The following is a 24,710-nucleotide window of genomic DNA, read 5'->3' as shown; positions in this document are numbered from 1 at the left end:
GTGCACGCTTTGCTCTGTATTCTTTATATACACACATGCCTACCTTCACGAGGGAGGGGGTAACTTTCTGATCTGAGGGGTCTGCCACCAAAATTGACCATGAGAATTAGTCGCTTATACAAGATACAAATAAGCTTTATTAGCATTACCAAAGAATAAAACATTTGGTGTTGCCAAAGCAGAAAAAAGATTGGGGGTGGTGGAAGGGATGGGTACGGGGTTCGTGGGTTGGGGGTTTAAGTGTCTTTCTGGTCTCTTCGTTCTTGTTTGGGGCGTTTGGGCGTCGGTGGGTATAGGGTAGACAGGTGATGGGGGGGGGCTTAGGGGGGTTTAATAGTCCATGGCGGATGGGTGGTTTGATAGTCCATGCGTCTCATCTTAGTTGGTGACAGCTGGAAACTTATTGGGCAGCGATCTCCACAGTGGCCTCTTCTTCCCCCAGTAGGATGTAGAGCTTATATCCCCATGTAAATAGAGTGGCTGGTCAGCATGTGTGCGGCCAATCCATTCCTCCTCTATGAGACTGCTGGAAATAACCAGTACCCAATAGTCATTGCGTGGACTTGGACACCAGACGCTCCAGATGGTTTCATTAAAGGGGTTTTCTAGGACGGATGATCCATCAACTAAAGATTTGTGGTTGTCCAACACTTGGGATCCCCATGAATCAGCTGCTCCACATCACAGACCATGTGACATTGTGGTAACTCAGTCCCACTCAAGTGAGCTGCGATATCAATAAGTAGGAACAATTGGACAGTCCATGACTCCGAGGACTCTATGTAACCCCTTACTAGCTCTTTAATTCACAAAGCACAGCTTTAGTAATGCCAAAGTGAAAGCAACAGCTACGGCTAAACAGGCGAAACTCGCTGAACTAACAGAATTTTTTAAAATGCTTTTTAAAATTAACCCCTTCCTGACATCCTGGAGATGAGTGTCCACCATAGACCCAGTGCTAATACACTGTGGGCACTGATCGCGCCAATAAATCCTCTGTCGCCTCAGTGAAACCTGACCGAGGCACTTGGACATTGCCTTTTTTTTTTTTGCAAAGTTTCAGATTTGGGGGGTTGCAAATGCAAATAAAGTTATAGAAATTTAGTATCCCTGGATTCATTCTGACCCATAGAATACGGGTGACATGTTATTTCGGCTGCACAGTGAATGTCGTGAAAATTAAGCCTGTAATAAAGTCGCACAAACGCAGTTTTTCTCAAATTCCACTTCATTCAGAATTTTTTTCCAGCTTCCCAGGACATTGTACAGAATATTAAATGGTGCCAAGTACAATTCATCCCAGAAACATTAGGCCCTTATGGCTTTGTGAATAGAAAAATATAAAAAAAATTATGGCAGGCAGACAGTGGCAGTGATATCAGCCCCACTGTCAGCAATGGCGGATCTATTCATTACTTTATCATGGATATAATCTATGGTGGAGTTATCCATATGCACAGTCCAGTCATATTAATTCGACCACCGCCTACTTTTGACATCAACGTTAAATAACCAATGGCAGGAGGCACGTGTCATCAGCCATCTGGGTGCACTCATCATTGTGGAAGGCACGAATATCTAAGCTTCTAAAGCACCTACATTACTGGTATGAATGATTGGCAGACACTCATGTGGTAGGTCAATGCTGCTATGGCTGCTGTGGGTTGTGACACACTTACATGATGTGGACATTGATGGAGAAGAGACAGATGGATACACAGAAGCCTGGATGAAGTCTCTGCCCTCTGAACACTGAGGGTAAGTTCAGATGGGGTTTTTTGGTCCGGAACCTGAGGAACCAAAAACCAAAATCTGAGGAACCAAAAATCCTGAGGACGAAAAACCAGGTAGCCGTGACTGAAAGCCGATCCACTGCAACGGCATCCTACCGCGCACTCCGTTCCGGATTAGGCCCAATGAATGGGTCTAGTCCGGAGGAGGGGAGTGTCTTCAGGCCGAATCGCGAGGCAACTCGGCCTGAAGCACGAGCACCTCGCTTGTTTTTTCCGGGAGCCAGAAGAAACGGCTCATGGAAAAAACTACTGAGCGGCTCCCATTGATTTCAATGGGAGCTGTCTTTTTGGTCAGGATTTTGAGATGGATACAGCCACAAAATCCTGACCAAAAATCTCCATGTGAACGTACCCTCACTTTGTAATGGAAGCCTCGCTATGGACAGCTGATATATCTGTTACTCATTCTGCATATTTTTCCTATATCTACTGACTTCAATACATTTCTAATTCTTAGAAGAAACCATGAGTCCTTCCGAAATACCCTATAGGTCAAATGTGGTAATTACATCCTCATCACGCAATATAATTTTTTTGCAGTATTTTCTGACGAAAATACTGTTCCATCATTTAAAAGCTAGCAAACTGGATTTAAATTAAATTTGGATAAAGCGATTGAAGCGAGGTATACTGCCCCCGATAAATGCAGGCAGTCACCAGAATTTCAGTTTAAAGCAGTATAGTTTGGCAGTACAGATAGGCAGACAACAGTGGTATCATCCCCACTGTCAACTGATCCATTCATTGGCATTAGCCATAGCCCGTAGGTGAACATTTTATGGATTCGTGCCTGATTCATTTTCACAAATGTAATGTTTTCCACACGTGTAGTAGATGAAACACTGTTCCGTATTTAGCAAATTTGATTTAAATAAAGTTACATTTATTTTATTTAAATTTTCACTTGGACAAAGCTACTGCAAGGTGGTATACCGCCCCCTATAAAGGCAGGCAGCCAGCAGGACTTAAATTTAAAGCAGCTCAGTTTGGAACATGATGTTTGTTTTAAAACTGTTTTTATTAAGAAGTACAGAGCACCAGATAGCATGTCCACACAGCAAACAAAAATATAAGGTACAATGCACAACTTTTGTTATTTTTTCAATGCAAGTAAACATATCATAGCATAACAATAAAAGTTTATGGGGTGGGGCGGGGAGGGGAAGGGTAGGGGGGTGTGGGATAGGGTAGGGGGGTGTGGGATGGAGAGAGACAAAACCAGGGGGGGAGGGATAAACTAATACAAAGGTATGGACAGGGCAAACATCTAGGTGGGATAAATGAAGCGCAGTAAGCATATCTGCAACACTCAGGAGGGCCAGGGCTAGTATCACGGTAAAATATCAGATGTGGCCGGCTTGCAGGGAGTCCCTGGGTCCCGAATGTGCACAAAATTTCCCTTTTTGATGTCCCCGACTACCCTCCCCTGCGTGATATCTGACAATGACAACAGACAACCAGGCTTCGGGGGTAATCGTTGCTTTTCTTTTTACTAGCAGGACAAAGTAATACACATGTGCATATGGAGGACTTCTTCACATACAATACAGCGATCTTTGCAGGTAGTGTCCAATTAGCAGAGGATGGGGCAGAATGCTTTGGATAGTGGTTGCTTGGCAGTTAACTTGTATATACTTGTAAAGATGGCCTGTATCCAGGGGGTTAGTCCTCAACAAACTGGGTACACGTATGTAGAAGAACAATTACAATTTTTCTTAGCAGCGGGAGATTCTCAATTTCTGCCAGACTAGCTATGGGCTTCTTTAAATATAGATTTGTCCCAAAGACTTACTTGGATAGAGATATACGTGGGGGGTCCCAGATGTATGGATAACCAGGTCCATCAACTTCAGCACTTGTAAGATTAGAGCTTCAGAGGAAAACACTCTCTGAGAAGGGCCTTGAAGATAGGGAAGAAGACATCTCTGCTTGGTGCACCCTGATAAGTCGGAAGCCATTATCCATGCTCCATGTGCTCTGTCTCACAGCTGTGTCTACACTTGTAGCCCCACACAAAAGACATCAGCCAAAAACGTCCCCAACCCCCTCTAGAGAGGGTGGTCACTCAACTCTCCCTCCAGGCCAGTCAAGGGAGCCTCATTGGTCCTGGAGGTCAGCTAATCATAATGGACACTCCCTTTACAGTTACAACTCAAATTACAATGGCAAAGTATAGGCAGGTGCAGTTCACAAAAACATCCACAAGATGGTGCATTAATAGACCCCCTGTGTGCTGGCTCTGGAAGAATAGAAATATATAGAAGGAATGAAGGGGGAGGAAAATATTTACCTTATATGAAAATGTCCATGCTATCTCGGTCTGCATTAGAGGGAATTGGACTAGCAGTACCGGGACATTACATATCAAGGTTGTAAGAGAAGAAAGGAAGATGTATCTCTCAATGGCTGTATGAAAGGCGGTATCGAAGGTTGTTTCTAAGGTTGTTTCTAAAGTCGTTTCAAGGTTGTTTCAATGTGAAGTGCCGGGGCTTGAGTGTTGATTAGAGAGCAAATAGCGTACCAAGATCGTGTCTCTCGCTGCTAACCAGGGTGACCAGGTCTTGAGGTCTTGACATAGTGTTCCAGTGCGCTAGTTCCTCCAGTCTGCATATTTCTGAGGCTTTTAGGACCCAGTGAGTGAATGATGGGGGTGAAGTGTCTTTCCAGTACAGGGGTATGAGGAGCTTCGCAGCAGCTAATAGGTGCGTCGCCAGATCCCCCCTTTTAGGAAGGAAGGTGTCGTGGGGCAACCAGAGAAGGACATGCTCAGGGGCTCGGGGGAGGGTGGTTGAACAGATCTTATCTATTGCATCTAGCACCGCGGTCCAATATGGTTGTATAAGGGGGCAGTGCCACCATATGTGCGCAAGATCCCAGATACCGGATGAGCATCTCCAACATGTGTCAGGGACAGTGGGGTCAATGGAGTGGAGCCAGGAAGGGGTCTTGTACCAGCGCGTGACCAGTTTGTACGAGTTTTCCTGTATCTGGACACATCTGGAAAAACCATGGGCGTTGGTTAGTAATTTGTTTTTGTCCTCCTGCGTCAACTGGATTTGTAAGTCAGTTTCCCAATGAGTCAAGAATCCTGGGCTAGAGTCAGCAGTGAGGGAGAGTAGGAATCGGTAAAGGCGAGAACATACACCCCTAACCTGTAGGAAGTTAGTAGAGAACGTTTCCAGCCACGATGCGCTCTCCGCTGACTGCCACTTCGATAGATAGGATTCACAGGTAGTAGAGAAGTCTATGCGTTGCAAAAAATTAGTTAAGACAAGGCCTGTTTTCTGCAGGAGCCAAGATGTCGGTGATGCATCCGGTTCAAAGAAAGAGAATAGGGTGAAGTGACGGAGCCTATTCCAAAACGACGCCGAGACTTCCCGCTGTGGGTTGATTAAGTAAGGGAGAAGGTCCAGCGGGAGGGTAGGCCTTGGGTGAGATAGCAGGGGGGCTGATTTATTCAGATAGGACCATGCAGATGTAACACTATATAGGAGAGAGCTGGTTGTGGGCAGAGGTGGCCTAATGCCCCATAGTGCTAGCCTGTCAGCTAAAGAGCAAAGATGGCTTTCTAATCGGATCGCTAAGTTATCACTATCGGCCTTGGGGGAAGTCAGGAGGAGCCAACGCTCCAGTTGATGGGCATAGTAATACGTCTGGACATCAGGTAGCCCGATCCCTCCCTTATTTGGAGGTTGAATGAGTTGTGAGTGCTTGATTCTTGGGCGCTTTTGGTTCCAAAGGAAGGAAGAAAAGAGGTGTCTAACTTTATCAAGATAGGACCTGGGGAGTTTGATAGGGATCGTGCGTAGCAGATACAGTAATTGTTTGGAACATGATGGATAGGAAGGTAGTGGCATCATAGCCACTGACCCCGACTAGTCTAGCACCGACAACCAACTTGCTTGATTTTCCCCAATGTACACTCACACTGAAACTGGTCCATGAAAAAATGTATTTATTTGTCGTATGGCGCCAACATATTCCGCAACACTTTACAGACTTTGTCATTCACTGTCCCATATTAAGGCTCACAATCTGAATTCTCTATCATTATGTACTTGGTGTGTTAGGGGAAACCCACGCAGACACAGTATTATAGTCCATAGGACTCTACAGATATGACATCACTCACTGTCCCCGTAGGGTTTATGCAAAGTGTGGGATGATATTGGCATACCCAAAGTTAACCCAAAGCAAGCACAAGGAGAACATACAGACTCCAAGCAGATAATACCCATAACTGGATTCGAAACCAAGACCCAAGTCAACAACCATTAAGCATTTCTTGAGGCTCTTGAATCCCATTTAATTGTTTCCTCTGCAGCTACCATAAATTGTACAGCAACGTTACACTACCTCACCTCTATAAGGCTACCAAGCCTGGCTCAGTGGTGTAATATGGATAATATGAAAAGATTTTTTTCTGAAACAAATTTTTTTTTTTAATTCACTATTTGTGCACAAAATGCCCACCAACTCTGCCTGAACGCCATAGGTATTTAAAGGACTTTTACAGGCCTTAAAATATTGATGCGCTATTGTAAAGATAGGCCACTAATATCAGATCTATGGGGGTCTAACACCAGGTACACCCATTAATCAGCTGTTTTCAGCAATTGATACGCAGAGAATGGAGCAGGAAGCAGACAGCTCTTTTCTCTGTGTATTGCGGGACGGAGTCATTGCAGCTTATCTCCCGTTCCAGGTGATGGAATTGAAACCACTGGCCTTTGACTGTAAGGCCCAATACACATGGGCAAATACAATTCAAAAAATTCAGACCCTATATTGCTCGTATTTGCCAATGTGAATGTGGTCCAGAGACTGGGACTCTATCTATGATACTAGGAGTCCCTGACGTCTCATGACTCCTGTCCCATATTATAAACAGCACAGGACAGTTGAGCCGTGAGAAAGCATGGACTCCTAGCTTCATAGATCATAGTCTCCAGACCACATTCATAACATGCAATTGCTGTAATCTCAGCACTCCCAATTTAGCTGGTAGTTGGTGCTCCAGAAGGGGTTCAATAGAAGTATAATCCAGGCACTCAACAATGTGGATATGCTATGTGAAATTGCAATCCATATATCAAATTGATAAACATTTTCGGTCGTGCAAGACCTTCATCAGATCTATAGAAAAATTTGTGTAACAACATCTGGTAAGTCAGTCGTCACATGCTTGGCCCTTCCTCTCTTTCTCCCTTTCCTCTTCCTCCTTCATTCCCCCCTTCCTTTTTTTTTTGCCTCTCTTTTTTATGCTTCTTTCCTTTCTTTTCTTCATCTGCCTCATCCACTCATTTTCCTTCTCCATCCTATATACCAGCATCCTCTGCGCATGCGCCAATTTTTTTTTTCTTTTTGCTTTATGTGATGATTTAACAGATGTTGTGATAAAATTTTTTATATAGATCTGTTGAAGATCTTGAATGACCGAAAACGTTTATCTGCTTGATATAAGGATTACACCTTCACCGAATGAATTTTTAAGTGCCCACATTCTTGACATGTAGCAGGACTACTGCACTTTTCTATACTATGTGATAAAATTTAAAAGAAGAAAATGGTGTCATGTGTGATTTCTTAGATGTTTAACAAGATGTGATTTCTGGCTAAAACATTTCCCACATTCTGAACATAAATATGGTTTTTCTCCTGTGTGAATTCTTTGATGTACAACTAGAAATGTTTTCCGGTTAAAACATCTCACATTTTGAACATGAATATGGCTTTTCCCCTGTGTGAATTCTCTGATGCATTACCAGAACTGATTTCCGAGTAAAACATTTGCCACATTCTGAACATGGATATGGCTTCTCTCCTGTGTGAATTCTCATATGTGTAATAAGATATGATTTCTGGCTAAAACATTTCCCACATTCTGAACACAAATATGGTTTCTCTCCTGTGTGAAATCTCTGATGTATTACCAGAAGTGATTTCCGAGTAAAACATTTGCCACATTCTGAACATGAGTATGGCTTCTCTCCTGTGTGAGTTCTCTCATGTTGAACAAGTTGTTCTTTAGAGTTAAAATATCTGTCGCATTCTGAACATGAAAATGGCCTCCCTGTGTGAGTTTTTTCATGTCTAACAAGACTTGATTTCTGATTAAAACATCTGCCGCATTTTGAACATGAGAATGGTAGCTCACCTGTGTGAATTCTCTGATGGCTAACAAGATTTCCTTTCTGGGTACATTTACCACATTCTGAACAAGAAAATGTTTTCTTGCCTTTGTGACCTCTCTGATGCCTAACATTCCTTTTGTGGATTTTACTTTGCTTCATAGTCTGTGATGGATTAGAAGATAGAACCTGTATGGAAGGATCATATAATAGTCCTTTGCTGTAAAGGGCTGAGGGTATATCTGGGATAATGACATGTTCTTCATATGTATCTTGTGTGATACCGCCATCATCTGCTTTATAATCTGAAGATATGAGATGTTCCTCTGAGCTCCTCGTACAGTCATCTGCCAAGAAGAAAACGGATTTTTCTCAACTTCCAAAGTAAGATAACAATTAGAGATGAGCGAACAGTGTTCTATCGAACACATGTTCGATCAGATATCAGGGTGTTCGCCATGTTCGAATCGAATACCGCGTGGTAAAGTGCGCCAAAATTCGATTCCCCTCCCACCTTCCCTGGCGCCTTTTTTGCACCAATAACAGCGCAGGGGAGGTGGGACAGGAACTACGACACTGGGGGCATTGAAAAAAATTGGAAAAAGTCATTGGCTGCCGAAATCAGGTGACCTCCATTTTAGACGAATAGTGGATTTCAAATCCGGGTCATATGAGAATGTGAACTTTGTGACTATGAGACAGGGATAGCTGTACAGGCAGGGATAGCTAGGGATAACCTTTATTTAGGGGGGAATGTTATTAAAAATAACTTTTTGGGGCTCTATCGGGTGTGTAATTGTGATTTTTGTGAGATAAACTTTTTCCCATAGGGATGCATTGGCCAGCGCTGATTGGCCGAATTCCGTACTCTGGCCAATCAGTGCTGGCCAATGCATTCTATTAGCTTGATGAAGCAGAGTGTGCACAAGGGTTCAAGCGCACCCTCGGCTCTGATGTAGCAGAGCTGAGGCTGCACAAGGGTTCAAGCGCACCCTCGGCTCTGATGTAGGAGAGCCGAGGGTGCACTTGAACCCTTGTGCACCCTCGGCTCTGCTACATCAGAGCCAAGGGTGCGCTTGAACCCTTGTGCACACTCTGCTTCATCAAGCTAATAGAATGCATTGGCCAGCGCTGATTGGCCAATGCATTCTATTAGCCCGATGAAGTAGAGCTGAATGTGTGTGCTAAGCACACACATTCAGCACTGCTTCATCACGCCAATACAATGCATTAGCCAGTGCTGATTGGCCAGAGTACGGAATTCGGCCAATCAGCGCTGGCTCTGCTGGAGGAGGCGGAGTCTAAGGTCGGACCTGAATGGAGACTGGTGTGGAGCGATCTTAGACTCCGCCTCCTCCAGCAGAGCCAGCGCTGATTGGCCGAATTCCGTACTCTGGCCAATCAGCACTGGCTAATGCATTGTATTGGCGTGATGAAGCAGTGCTGAATGTGTGTGCTTAGCACACACATTCAGCTCTACTTCATCGGGCTAATAGAATGCATTGGCCAGCGCTGATTGGCCGAATTCCGTACTCTGGCCAATCAGCGCTGGCTCTGCTGGAGGAGGCGGAGTCTAAGATCGCTCCACACCAGTCTCCATTCAGGTCCGACCTTAGACTCCGCCTCCTCCAGCAGAGCCAGCGCTGATTGACCGAATTCCGTACTCTGGCCAATCAGCACTGGCTAATGCATTGTATTGGCGTGATGAAGCAGTGCTGAATGTGTGTGCTTAACACACACATTCAGCTCTACTTCATCGGGCTAATAGAATGCATTGGCCAATCAGCGCTGGCCAATGCATTCTATTAGCGTGAACTGAGTTTGCACAGGGGTTCTAGTGCACCCTCGGCTCTGCTACATCAGATTGCTACATCTGATGTAGCAGTGCCGAGTGTGCATCAGATGTGTAGTTGAGCAAAACTGACTCAGCACTGCTAAGTCTCTGCATTCGCATAGGAATGCATTGGCCAGCCTTCGGCCAATCAGCGCTGGCTCTGCCGGAGGAGGCGGAGTCTAAGGTCGGACCTGAATGGAGACTGGTGTGGAGCGATCTTAGACTCCGCCTCCTCCAGCAGAGCCAGCGCTGATTGGTCGAGTTCCGTACTCTGGCCAATCAGCACTGGCCAATGCATTTCTATGGGGAAAAGTTAGCTTGCGAAAATCGCAAACTGACAGGGATTTCCATGAAATAAAGTGACTTTTATGCCCCCAGACATGCTTCCCCTGCTGTCCCAGTGTCATTCCAGGGTGTTGGTATCATTTCCTGGGGTGTCATAGTGGACTTGGTGACCCTCCAGACACGAATTTGGGTTTCCCCCTTAACGAGTTTATGTTCCCCATAGACTATAATGGGGTTCGAAACCCATTCGAACACTCGAACAGTGAGCGGCTGTTCGAATCGAATTTCGAACCTCGAACATTTTAGTGTTCGCTCATCTCTAATAACAATAAATTGATTTGTTGATATTTTTATGATGCAGATTGTATACAGCTACTCAACTCTAGTCTCATAGACGATACCACAAGAAGTCTCAATGGCTGTCTTGAATAAGACCACCTATGTGAAACAATACTTTAGACTGCTGCAAATCCTACTATTAAAGGCCTCTCTGAGGACGGAAGTGTCTATAACTCAGTGGTTGAACCAAGGATATATTTCCTACGTAAATCTTTGTGGTATCAAACTCATCACTAGATATGAATCTTTTCCTAATTCCTTTACACTTTCCGTGTAGAAAAACAGGCAGAATGGGGAAACGGAAGAAAAAGGTGATAAAGTACCTTCTATTTCCAGGTTTGTCTCCTGTACATCTACTTGTTGAAATGGCTTCAACGAAAATAATGTTCTTGAAAAAGTCCTCCCATGTTTTAAGAATTGTATTGCTGAGGGCTGCACATATTACTACAATGTTATAAAGCATGTTTACTTACCTAAGTGTGCTAGACTTCTGCCTAAATGTATGCCATAAAACTGCAGCAACCCCCATTTATAATGTGCTTAAGGCACTTAGCCTGGAAAGGATTGAATTAGTCAGAAAGGAGGTAGAACCTCAGAGCAAATTTCTGTTGCAAATGAAGTCAAATAAATAGGTGGCATAAACTTAGACTAGACAGTGGTGAGCAACAATCCTGACCCTCATAGCGCTGAGCTCCCATCCCCCAGGAAATCTTTTCTTTATTTGGGTATATGACCCCATGTTCTGTCTTGTGTTAAATAACAAATTATATGCTCACTACTCACCTGGGCGGTCACCTGTAGGACTGTCCTCCTTACACTCCTCATCATCTTTCACATATGTCTCCGGAGTATTAATATTGTTCAGATCTTCACCCGGATACAAAAGCTATGAAACAAATATTGTAAAAGTCACCAGACGGATGGAGAAGTCATGTGGGATGTTTTATAGGAGAAGAAAAGATCATTCATTATCATGACCACCAAAAGTGACAGCAGGAGTTATCTGACCAAATAGCTGCAGGTCTCCTGGATAACTCCACCATGTTGGTTCCTTATTCCAACCAGCAGCCTCCATAGCCAGAAAACTGTGAGAAGATCCAGACAACATGTCATGTCTATGGTCAGCTTTATCCTGCCATCTCCACCTTTCTCATTACACAAGTAGAAAACATCTAATACTGTGGGATAAAACCAGACTGACCACGAGACCTTCACAGCCCTTCTACAGGGCAGAGGAAGATTTCATGTCACCTTATCTCCATCTACCTGATCATCCTGGAGGACATTTTCTTCCTTACAGTCCTGTGGTAGAAGAGGACTGGGACATCTCTCCGGTGATGTTCTCTTACTGGATGGAACTGGAGGAAACACATACAAGGACTGAATTCATTCTTTCCATAAAGATAATGAGAGGCCGTGTGTATTTAGTCATGTCTATTACCTGCTGATGTGAGGGGCTGCTGATCCTCCATCATCACCTCCTTGTACACATCTTTGTGTCCTTCTAAATACTCCCACTCCTCCATGGAGAAATAGACAGTGACATCCTGACACCTTATAGGAACCTGACAACACAATGATACAGTCATCACCAGATCCCTTCATAGCGCTCCTGTATAATGTCCCAGCATTCCCAGCAGTGTCACCTCTCCAGTCAGCAGCTCAATCATCTTGTTGGTGAGTTCTAGGATCTTCTGTCCATTGATCTCCTCATGTATCAGGGAGTGAGGTGGAGGCCCCGGGATTGGGCTCAGGGTTCTCCCCCATCCTTCAGATACAGAAGCCTGACAGCGCCCACTAGAGGTCTTCTTCACTACTGTGTAATCCTGTTTATGGAGAGACACATTAATAAATCTCACTCCATCCATTCCCAGAGTCCCTCACCTCTCCAGTCATATCATCTGTTATTACTATAGATAAGAATGATGTAATGTGACATCATCAGAATCTCTCACCTCTCCAGTAATCTGGAAGAGTATGTCTAATGTAAGATTTAATATTTTCTCTGCAATCTTGTCCCGGTTCTTCTCCATTGTAGAGACCTAAATAGATAGAATATGAGATAATGTAAAATCATACAAAAATACCTCAGCGGTCACATGCAGCGGAAACACTGGAGCAACAGGACCAGACCACGCAGGGAGACACTGTATGAAGGATAAATATGGTTTGTTTGTTTTTTCAAATTTTAACAGCCAAATTTTAAAAAATGTGCTGCTTCCTCTTTCCTGCCCCACATTGATCTTACAGATCGGTCGTCAGAGTCTTTAATAGATACAAAGGAAAGGTGAGTATGTGATGCAGCCATGGACTGGCGTAGATTTGAGTTCATAACTCAAGCAGGTTTTCTCATGTGAGTTTAAGTAAATTTGTCAAAATTAAAAACTTGGGTGGTTCTGATGCCGTAAGAAAGATGAGGTTCTTAGCTTCCATATGTTACCAAGATTGCAGTTCTACTTGTATTATTTCCGATATCACCAGTTGAATACACAGTTGGGGTATAGTAGTTATACATTTGTGTACTTGCCTGTAATCCCTATCAGAAGCAATGCTAATAGAGAAATAGCCGACAAAAGGGGATTTCAAAAAAAGGAGACAAAATCCAAATTGTATCCGAAAATTAATGACATAAATACTGCCAGAAAATCAAAAGTTGATTGATAGATTAGGGATGCTTTAAAAACAAAACAAAAAACATGATCAAAACAATGTCTTCACAATTAGGTGAATGGTGGAGGTGGTCGAGGGAGGGGCAGAAAAATCGGATCATTACTAGGAAATTGGAGTACACATATTTGTATTATATATATATATATATATATATATATATATTGTAAGGGGTTCAGCTCACACGGTTGGGAACGGCAATGACACCATGCAGACAGGTAGTAGAATAAACAAGTCCAGTGTTTTATTTGGGCTTTCGGCATAAAACACGGTGCCAGCAAAGAAACAAAACAACAAACAAAACCTAAGCCTTGTCCAGCTCTAGCTATACAGCAGGTTACCTCTCTGACCTACAGCAGGTTGAGTCACCATATGAGCCAGTCAAAGTCCACAAGGTACCTGTTTTCCTCAGGAGAGTTTTCCTCACACACTCCTTGTGTGTACCAGGCTCCTAACTGAGCTTCCTTCCCCAGTAAATAACCCTAAGGAAGCTCACCTGTGAATGCCCCGGACTCAGGGCAAAACCCGTGGTGGAGTAAGGGTGTGGACTGGAAGGCTCCCACTACCAACCTGCCCTCCAGTCCAGAAAAGCCAGCCCATAAAGTGGAACAAGAGCTCCAGCAGACTATGCTCTGCTAGAACATGATTACCCTGGCTTTCCTTTATCTTGCCTGGCTGAGGAAACCAGGAGAGATATACACTCCATCCACCACCTTACCGTACACTTTACCACAATATATATATATAATCTTGTTTGTGAAGGTGGCAGGCAGAGTGATGGAGTCAGGATATATCAGCCCCAGGTTTCTGACATATGTGTGGTCCAGGGTGGATCTGGAGTAGGCCTCAGCTTAGGTGTAGATCCTGGGCTCATTACTGACCCATAAAAGGCTGCGAGAAAAACTAGTGGAAAGAAAAGGTTTTAACAAATACTCATAGGATTTAGATTTCTCTTTTCTTCATTCATACAAAATAACACCACTTTTTTTAAAGCATTATTATGCCCTGTTCACATCTGCTTTTGTATTCCATCTGGCGACAGTCCACATGGAGACCCTCGAATGGAATACAAACGCAATTGTAAGCACTGTGCTGTGAAAGCACACGGACCCCATAGACTATAATGAGGTCCGTGTGCTTGCCGTGCACCGCCCGCACAAATCATAAGGACAGGAAAGTAGATTGTGAACTACTTTCCTGTCTGCTTGTTCTGTGCAGAGATCTGGTGGCAAGCACACGGACTCCATTATAGTCTGTGGGGTCCGTGTGCTTTTACAGCACAGCGCTTGCAATTGTGTTTGTATTCTATTCGGGGGGGGGGGGGGGGGGGTGTCTCCATGCAGACTCTCCGTGGATGGAATACATAAGCAGATGTGAACCAACCCTTACTATGCAGCATTTTTCCATGCTTGCCTGAAACATTTGTACTATATGTGTGGTAGATAGACCAGACATATATACACACAAAGATAAATACTTCTCATGCATGTAGTGTACTCCTGACAATCAGCCATGATGTCCTTATTGTGGTCAGGTTATCTTCTCATACATGTAGTGTACTCCTGACAATCAGCTATGATGTCCTTATTGTGGTCAGGTTATCTTCTCATACATGTAGTGTCCTCCTGATAACCAGCCATGATGTCCTTATTGTGGTCAGGTTACCTTCTCATACATGTAGTGTCCTCCTGATAACCAGCCATGATATCCTTATTGTGGTCAGGTTACCTTCTCATACATGTAGTGTCCTCTTGATAACCAGCCATGATGTCCTTATTGTAGTCAGGTTATCTTCTCATACATGTAGTGTCCTCCTGATAACCAGCCATGATGTCCTTATTCTGGTCAGGTTATTTTCTCATACATGTAGTGTCCTCCTGATAACCAGCCATGATGTCCTTATTGTGGTCAGGCTAACTTCTCATACATGTAATGTCCTCCTTCTTTGAATTAAAAAAAAATCTTTGAATTAAAAAAATACATGTAATGTCCTCCTGATAACCAGCCATGATGTCCTTATTGTGGTCAGGTTATCTTCTCATACATGTAGTGTCCCCTCCTGATAACCTGCCATGATGTCCTTATTGTGGTCGGGTTATCTTCTCATACATGTAGTGTCCTCCTGATAGCCAGCCATGATGTCCTTATTGTGGTCAGGTTATCTTCTCACACATGCAGTGTCCTCCGGATAACTGAGCTATGATGTCCTTATTGTGGTTGGGTAATCTTCTCATACATGTACTGTCCTCCTGATAACCAGCCATGATGTCCTTATTGTGGTCAGGTTATCATCTCATACATGTAGTGTCCTCCTGATAACCAGCCATGGTGTACTTATTGTAGTCAGGTTATCTTCTCATACATGTAGTGTCCTCCTGATAACCAGCCATGATGTCCTCATTGTGGTCAGGTTATCTTCTCATACATGTAGTGTCCTCCTGATAACCAGCCATGATGTCCTTATTGTGGTCAGGTTATTTTCTCATACATGTAGTGTCCTCCTGATAACCAGCCATGATGTCCTTATTGTGGTCAGGCTAACTTCTCATACATGTAGTGTCCCCTCCTGATAACCTGCCATGATGTCCTTATTGTGGCCGGGTTATCTTCTCATACATGTAGTGTCCTCCTGATAGCCAGCCATAATATCCTTATTGTGGTCAGGTTATTTTCTCATACCTGCAGTGTCCTCCTGATAACCAGCCATGATGTCCTTATTGTGGTCAGGTTATCTTCTCATACATGTAGTGTCCCCTCCTGATAACCTGCCATAATATCCTTATTGTGGCCGGGTTATCTTCTCATACATGTAGTGTCCTCCTGATAGCCAGCCATAATGTCTTTATTGTGGTCAGGTTATCTTCTCACACATGTAGTGTCCTCCTGATAACCAGCCATGATGTCCTTATTTTGGCCGTCTATCTTCTCATACATGTAGTGTCCTCCTGATAACCAGCCATGATGTCCTTATTGTGGTCAGGTTATCATCTCATACATGTAGTGTCCTCCTGATAACCAGCCATGATGTCCTTATTATGGTTGGGTTATCTTCTCATACATGTAGTGTCCTCCTGATAACCAGCCATGATGTCCTTATTATGGCCGGGTTATCTTCTCATACATGTAGTGTCCTCCTGATAACCAGCCATGATGTCCTTATTATGGTTGGGTTATCTTCTCATACATGTAGTGTCCTCCTGATAGCCCGGCTACAATATGGACATCATAGAAAGTTCTTGCACTTGTGGTTGTATTTATTAACTACTGATGAAGACAGAAGATTTTAACTACTAAAACTGTTACAGAAAATTCTTAAAATTCTACAAATTTTTAATAGCTTAGCTTATATTAGCAAATAAATGTTACTTTTATTTATCTACAAATTTAAATATGTTCATTAGAAAAACCCATTAAAGCTCCTGATCCCACTGCAAAATCTGTAAGGGGCCCCCAACTTACCATATGTTTTCTATAATACTGGTGTCTTCTTATATTGTAGTGAGGCTTTTGGACCCCCTCAGGTTTCAAGGCCTGGGAGCAAATGGATACCTCTGCACCCCCTGGCTAGCAGCTCCAGGATCTGAGCCACCAATGTCCTGGGCTGGACACTGACAGCCACTCTGTAGCACTATCCTCTCAGCCCCTGACACTTCTGATTGGCCAGGCTGGAAGACTGACACACGGCCTGACCAATCAGGGAGGGAGAAGTAGGTAAAACACCTGTGATGATGTCATGATCATGTGACCAGTCACAGGTGTGGGAGGAGCCAGGTATTCTTTCTTGTTTATACGAGGATATCCTCATGTGCAGGTGATGTCAACCTGCGAGAGAGCCTGTCACAGGGCAGGGCAGCAATGACTGATCGTGGCAAAAGTGGGAGTGGCCTTATCAAGGGACGTGGCCTTTATATTCAGCAAATATATTCAGACCCCATGTAGTAATAATAATGATAATAATAATCATAAAATCAGACCTAATAATAATAAGAGAGCTCACATAATAATAATAATAATAATAATATTAATATCAAATATCATATAATATTATCATGATGTCTAATATTATTTTTAGAATCAGACATCATATAATAATAATAATAATAATAATAATAATAATAATAATAATAATAATAACAATAATAATATTATCAGACCTCATAAAATAATATCAGACCCCAGATACTGGTGTTACTGGTTAAATAAAGTGTCTATGTTACTTATAATTTGTGGCAGACATTTAATAAATAAATGGGATTACTGTAATTTACTTTCCTATGTTACAGTTTTAGTAATTTCCAACATCTATTCTATTCTAATCTATCTATCTCCTATTCTATCTATCTCCTATCTATCTATCAATCATTCTATCTATCATCTATCTATCGATCTATCTCCTATCTATCTATCTATCTATCTATCTATCTATCTATCTATCTATCTATCTATCTATCTCCTATCTATCTACAGTTAAGGCCAGAAATATTTGGACAGTGACACAATTTTCGCGAGTTGGGCTCTGCATGCCACCACATTGGTTTTGAAATGAAACCTCTACAACAGAATTCAAGTGCAGATTGTAACGTTTAATTTGAAGGGTTGAACAAAAATTTCTGATAGAAAATGTAGGAATTGTACACATTTCTTTACAAACACTCCACATTTTAGGAGCTCAAAAGTAATTGGACAAATAAACATAACCCAAACAAAATATTTTTTTTTCAATATTTTGTTGCGAATCCTTTGGAGGCAATCACTGCCTTAAGTCTGGAACCCATGGACATCACCAAACGCTGGGTTTCCTCCTTCTTAATGCTTTGCCAGGCCTTTACAGCCGCAGCCTTCAGGTCTTGCTTGTTTGTGGGTCTTTCCGCCTTAAGGGTGAATTCACACTGAGTAAACGCTAGCTTATTCTGAACGTAAAACACGTTCAGAATAAGCGGCGTCTAAAGCAGCTCCATTCATTTCTATGGGAGCGGGGATACGAGCGCTCCCCATAGAAATGAATGGGCTGCTTCTTTCACTCCGTGCAGTCCCATTGAAGTGAATGGGGAGTGCCGGCGTATACGGCAAGCTCTGCTCATGCCGGAGCGTACACGCCGGCACTCCCCATTCACTTCAATGGGACTGCACGGAGTGAAAGAAGCAGCCCATTCATTTCTATGGGGAGCGCTCGTATCCCCGCTCCCATAGAAATGAATGGAGCTGCTTTAGACGCCGCTTATTCTGAACGTGTTTTACGTTCAGAATAAGCTAGCGTTTACTCAGTGTGCATGCACCCTTAGTCTGGATTTGAGCTAGTGAAATGCATGCTCAATTGAGTTAAGATCTGGTGATTGACTTGGCCATTGCAGAATGTTCCACTTTTTTGCACTCATGAACTCCTGGGTAGCTTTGGCTGTATGCTTGGGGTCATTGTCCATCTGTACTATGAAGCGCCGTCCGATCAACTTGGCAGCATTTGGCTGAATCTGGGCTGAAAGTATATCCCGGTACACTTCAGAATTCATCCGGCTACTCTTGTCTGCTGTTATGTCATCAATAAACACAAGTGACCCAGTGCCATTGAAAGCCATGCATGCCCATGCCATCACGTTGCCTCCACCATGTTTTACAGAGGATGTGGTGTGCCTTGGATCATGTGCCGTTCCCTTTCTTCTCCAAACTTTTTTCTTCCCATCATTCTGGTACAGGTTGATCTTTGTCTCATCTGTCCATAGAATACTTTTCCAGAACTGAGCTGGCTTCTTGAGGTGTTTTTCAGCAAATTTAACTCTGGCCTGTCTATTTTTGGAATTGATGAATGGTTTGCATCTAGATGTGAACCCTTTGTATTTACTTTCATGGAGTCTTCTCTTTACTGTTGACTTAGAGACAGATACACCTACTTCACTGAGAGTGTTCTGGACTTCAGTTGATGTTGTGAACGGGTTCTTCTTGACCAAAGAAAGTATGCGGCGATCATCCACCACTGTTGTCATCTGTGGACGCCCAGGCCTTTTTGAGTTCCCAAGCTCACCAGTCAATTCCTTTTTTCTTAGAATGTACCCGACTGTTGATTTTGCTACTCCAAGCATGTCTGCTATCTCTCTGATGGATTTTTTCTTTTTTTTCAGCCTCAGGATGTTCTGCTTCACCTCAATTGAGAGTTCCTTTGACCGCATGTTGTCTGGTCACAGCAACAGCTTCCAAATGCAAAACCACACACCTAGAATCAACCCCAGACCTTTTAACTACTTCATTGATTACAGGTTTACGAGGGAGACGCCTTCAGAGTTAATTACAGCCCTTAGAGTCCATTGTCCAATTACTTTTGGTCCCTTGAAAAAGAGGAGGCTATGCATTACAGAGCTATGATTCCTAAACCCTTTCTCCGATTTGGATGTGGAAACTCTCATATTGCAGCTGGGAGTGTGCACTTTCAGCCCATATTATATATATAATTGTATTTCTGAACATGTTTTAGTAAACAGCTAAAATAACAAAACTTGTGTCACTGTCCAAATATTTCTGGCCCTAACTCTATCTATCTATCTATCTATCTATCTATCTATCTATCTATCTATCTATCTATCTATCTATCCATCCATCCATCCATCCATCCATCTATCTCCTATTGCCGTTTTTTCACTGTTTTGCCTCTCATAAAAATTTGAATAAAAAGTGATCAAAGCAAAAGCAATTCCCAAAATGGTATAACTGAAAAGTACACCCGGCCCCGCAAAAAAAGACATCCTATACATTCCCGTACACGGATGTATAAAAAAGTTGCGGGTTTCAGAATATGGCGACTTTTAAAAAAAAAATTTTTAACGCAGTTTTGGATTTTTGTTAAGGGGTTAAAATGTAAATTAAACCATATAAATTAGGTATCTCTGGAATCATACCAAAACACAGAATACAGGTGACATCTCTTTTTGGCTGCAAAGTAGCGCTGGGGACCTCCCCCAGTGCCGTGAGAGGACTCATTTGCATACTGAAGAAATCCGGGATTTCTACCGAACGGCGGTGCGGAGAAGACATCTTAAGGTAGGAGAAGAATAGCCTTTCGTAAGGCTATTCCTATGTGTTAGGGAGAAAAAAATGGGATTCCAATGATTGGATTCCTTTAAATAAGGCATTTGTCGGCCAATAAGAAAAATATTTTATTTTATGCGTCATAGCTTATATTGTAGTTCAAAGTGACCATGATGGAAATGCCTGCGCATGCAACGGTATATAGTCTTAAACACACAGTGCCCGAAAGCACCATGCTCTTCCCAGGAGGTCTCTCATCCATGTACTATCCGAGCCCCTCCATATACACAGTGGTCTGGCAGAAGAATAACCCCTAGTTTAATATGCTCATTATATGGCTTCCCAGCGAGCTGCTGAGATGCCGGAACAATCATGGGCACAGCGCGAGGAATGAGTTTAGCGGCAGACCAGCTTGACAGCTGCCAAAATGCCATAGCAGGCGGATTATCAACGCCAACAACATGCTCATTATATGTCGTCCCAGCGAGCTGCTGAGATGCCAGAACAATCACAGGCACGCGAGAGGAGCAAGTTCAGCAGCAAGGACAGTTTAAGAGCTGCCAAAATACCGGAGCAAGCAAATCATTGACTGCAGCAATTTGCTGAATATAGGCGGATCATCGACGTCAACAACACGCAGACGAAGTCGTGGACAGAGGCTCATCAAATATATCAACCTCTCCTTGTGTCAACTCACGAAAAGTTTATCATTTATACAAGCGAAAACAAAAAATTTGAGACTAAAATCAACAATTGCCCATAAAGATTCAAAAATATTTAGATTTTATTTTTAGGAAAAATTGAACAACCAAGTAATTTAAAGCCTAGGGCTAAAGTCTCCTGAAACTGAACCGAGGCCAATTTGCTGCTGAGATGGATGATGTGAACAGACTGACCAATTACTGATATCGTCGACATCGATCTGTCAACAGATCATCTTTCTCCTGTGAATGGAGGGACAGCTGAGCTGGTAAATCTTGGAGAACCCTGAAAATAGACAAGCCTTAGAATGGATCATATTGGACTTCTTGTTGTCCAATGGACTTTATGTTCTATCCCAGGAAGACGTAAGATTGGAAAGACCATATATAAATGATCCATTGTGTATTCATTGGTAAACGGCAAGGATCACACAGGCTCGAGAGGCGTTTCTAGATCATCTTTATAGCTAAGATGTCACGTTGTGGAAATGCAGCTTTTTCTGTTGCAGATGTTACTGCGTTTCTCGAGCTAAATCAGGAGTGGATTGAGCATAGGGTAGCACTAGAAGTTTCCTATATACTTTCCATTCCTTTTGTAGCCATTCTTGACTTTGGCGAAAAGAAACAGCTTTTCCGCAACATGAGGGCCTTAGCCTTAATCTTCCAAGTTTCCAGTCCAGCAGAAGCAAGTATCTCTAATGGTGCTGTCATATGTGAGTTGGTAAAAAAAATTCTAAAATCATCAATAAAAAATTTGTACTCTCTTGATCCTCCTTGACCTGAATTCTTTGGACTTCACAAATAAAAACCAGTATTGTACATCAAGCTGGTTACTAGAGATGAGCGAATAGTATTCAAAACTCTAGTTTTGAATACCTCGCTCCCATAGGAATGAATGGAAGCGGCCGAACACCAAGGGGTTAAGCGCCGGCCGCCCGCTTCCATTCATTCCTATGGAGTGAGGTATTCGAAACTAGAGTTTCGATTACTATTCGCTCATCTCTAGTGGTTACAATAAAGATCAGTTTGAGGACACTCTTTGCAGGATGGAGGACTGTCACAGGCTTTTTTCTTTTTAAAAAAATTTCCACGATAAATTTTTAACCGCATAGCACCAACATATTCCATAGCTTGTTACAGACATATCATCACTCACTGTCCCCAGTAGGGTTTACAATCTCAGTTCCCATTTGTGTCTCTTTGTGTAGGTTTCCTTAAGGTATTACAATGTCTTCCCAGACTCCAAACACAAGGAGATGGATTCGAACCCAAGACTCCAGTGCTACAAGGCAACAGTCCTAACCATTAAGCAAATATTATAAAATTATGCTGCCGAATCTCATTTTAGAGGGGTTGTTCGGGGAGTATTTATTCATTTGCTTGGTCTGGCGGAATGCAATTGGGTCATGTGACTGGTGGGAAACTTCAGCTCCCAGGGTTACTCCGCCCCCCCCCCCTCCTTCAATCTCATGGGTAATTAATTAGAGTGGGTGAAGCAACTTGAATGTTGTTCTGATCACTTGATCCTGGGGTTGTGTCGTGGCTGATGAGCATTTCGCCGGACCAGGTAAGTGAATAGATACTCCCTGGACAACCCCTTCAATAGTAGTTGCTGTAAACTGTACGTCAACAATATAGTACCTCAATGGTTAATACAAAAAGATTGTTTCCAAAACAGAAAATTATCCTAACTAATTACCAACCAGCTCTTAGAAATAAAAGTGAATGTCCAATAAGGGCCCCATGCACACAACCATGTTCTACTCAAAGATCCGTGTTCCGCAAAAATCATGTCCATACTGTATTCATAGATCCACAGCAAGACTTTTCTGATCCCATACACTTGTAGGGTCCACTCTGTGCCACGTATACGGACAGGAATAAGACCTGCGCCATATTTTTCATGGGCACACAGTCTAACTTTTCTGAGATACCGCTATACATATTATGTGAGATATTTATTGCACATGGCTGACAGGTCAACGTGCTATTGGGATTCTATCTGCTTTTTGGATAACAGACATTTATCACTTGGAATTGGGGTTGAGCCAATCTTGAGATTTTAGGATCGTTTTTAAAATCCGATTTTCGATAATTTTCAAGCCGATCCTGATCCCGCTGGTGAAATTTGATCGATCGCCGACCGATCATTTCCAATCCCGATCGCTCAACCCAAATGTTAGCTTTTCCCACAATGATTGGCCAGTAGTCAAGCATTGTGGGAAATAACCTCCGACCTCGATCCTGCCGGAAAAGATCGGAATTCCGATCGCGATCGTGAAATTTACTCGATCACCGATCGGAATCCGATCTTTTCCGATCCTGATTGCTCAACCCCACTTGGAATTGATTTCCCTGCCTCTTCCTTGTAAGGGTCCATTTACACAGAGGAAATTGGCGCAAATTCTAGCACGTATGCATGTGGAATATGCGTGGGATCGGCGCTAGAATCCGCGCCAATTTCCTCCGTGTGAATGGACCATAATATCTGTTAATAAAACAAATTTTCAAATGATATCGTCTTTGATGATACGATGTTTTTTGTGGGCAAACCCACACTGGGAACACGATAGAGACCTCTCCTCCGTGTGAGTTCTCGGACACACAACTTGAGCGGATAAAAGATTCTCCCTTCTGTGAGTCCCCACGTGTTTTACAAGATGTGTTTTCTGCTTAAAACCTTTGCCACATTCTGAACATGAAAATGGCCTCTCCCCGGTGTGAATTCTCTCGTGTTTCACAAGCCCGGATTTCTGGACAAAACATTTCCCGCATTGTGAACAAGAAAATGGCCTCTCTCCGGTGTGAATTCTCTGATGTCTAGCAAGAGTTAAATTGAGAGCAAAACACTTCCCACATTGCGAACATGAATATGGCTTCTCCCCTGTGTGAATTCTCTCATGTTTAACCAGATTTGATTTCTGAGAAAAACATTTGCCACAGTGGAAACATGAAAATGGCTTCTTGCCCATGTGAATTCCCTGATCTACATCACTCTTTTTGCAGCTTTTGTTTTGCTTAACAGTCTGTGATGGATCAGAAGATCGGACCTGTATAAAAGGATCGGTTGATAGATCTTTGCTGTTAAGGGCGGAGAGTATATCTGGGATAATGGCATGTTCTCCATATGTATCTTCTATGATATCAACATCCTCTGTTTTTAAATCCTTACATAATAGATGCCCTGCTGAGTTTCTGGTACCGTCATCTGCCAAGAAAAAAAAATTAATTATTTTTGAATAATATTATGTGTACGGTTGGAAAACTCAACCAACGTGTTGCAGAACATTTGTTCGGAATCAGCAATCTTGCTACATGCAACATGTCTTTAGTGTCAAATATGGAGGACAAGCAGTATAGCAGTATGAAGCCTACAACACTGAAACATCCATTATCATCCACCTAAATTAGACTGGAGGTTCTTAGAACTAAAATAAAAGTAAATGATTAGATGTTTCCATAGTTGATATTCCTTCTGTATTTTTATAGCAGATTATATACAACTACACATCTCAACTAGACTTATAGCCCATGCCATAAGAAGTCTCCCTAGCTGCCTTTCATAAGACCACCCTTGTGGAATGATATCTTATGATTCCACAAATCATACTGTCTACAAGCTGTCTTAGGATGAAGGTGTCAGTAACAGAATTGATGAACCAAGAGATATTTCTACGTTACATTCCGTTGTATCAATCTTATCGATCTATACTTCGTGTAGGTAGAATGCAACAGAAATCATTTATCCTATTTATCTTATTTTATCCTATTATCCTGTGAAGGTGCCTACATTTGTCAATACCTGTCAGCCTATAGCTATTCCTCCCCACGCACACATTAAAAAAGTGTACAGAGTGACAAAAAAGGTGAAAAAGTCATTTCCAGACACAGCAGAAATTGGTGGGTTTGGTCAACTTTAGAGTGTACAAGGATCAACTTTTTTAAG

At 42.7% G+C, this 24,710-nt stretch overlaps 2 protein-coding genes across 2 annotated transcripts in view; both read right to left on the bottom strand.

The window, feature by feature from the left end:
* LOC142210388 (uncharacterized) overlaps positions 1-24,710 on the bottom strand; it is an 87,051-nt gene that overhangs the window by 45,839 nt on the left and 16,502 nt on the right. Inside the window, 4 exon segments of the mRNA XM_075279490.1 lie at positions 7,386-7,504; positions 7,506-8,051; positions 11,587-11,591; positions 23,422-23,745. Of these exon segments, the coding sequence (XP_075135591.1) occupies positions 7,386-7,504; positions 7,506-8,051; positions 11,587-11,591; positions 23,422-23,745 (994 nt within the window).
* LOC142209085 (uncharacterized) overlaps positions 1-24,710 on the bottom strand; it is an 89,504-nt gene that overhangs the window by 61,405 nt on the left and 3,389 nt on the right. The window lies entirely within an intron of this gene.

Source organism: Leptodactylus fuscus, chromosome 6, assembly GCF_031893055.1.
Source record: "Leptodactylus fuscus isolate aLepFus1 chromosome 6, aLepFus1.hap2, whole genome shotgun sequence".
NCBI lineage: Eukaryota > Metazoa > Chordata > Amphibia > Anura > Leptodactylidae > Leptodactylus > Leptodactylus fuscus.
The sequence above is the reverse complement of the archived record's forward strand: the minus strand, read 5'-3'. Positions and strand labels throughout refer to the sequence as shown.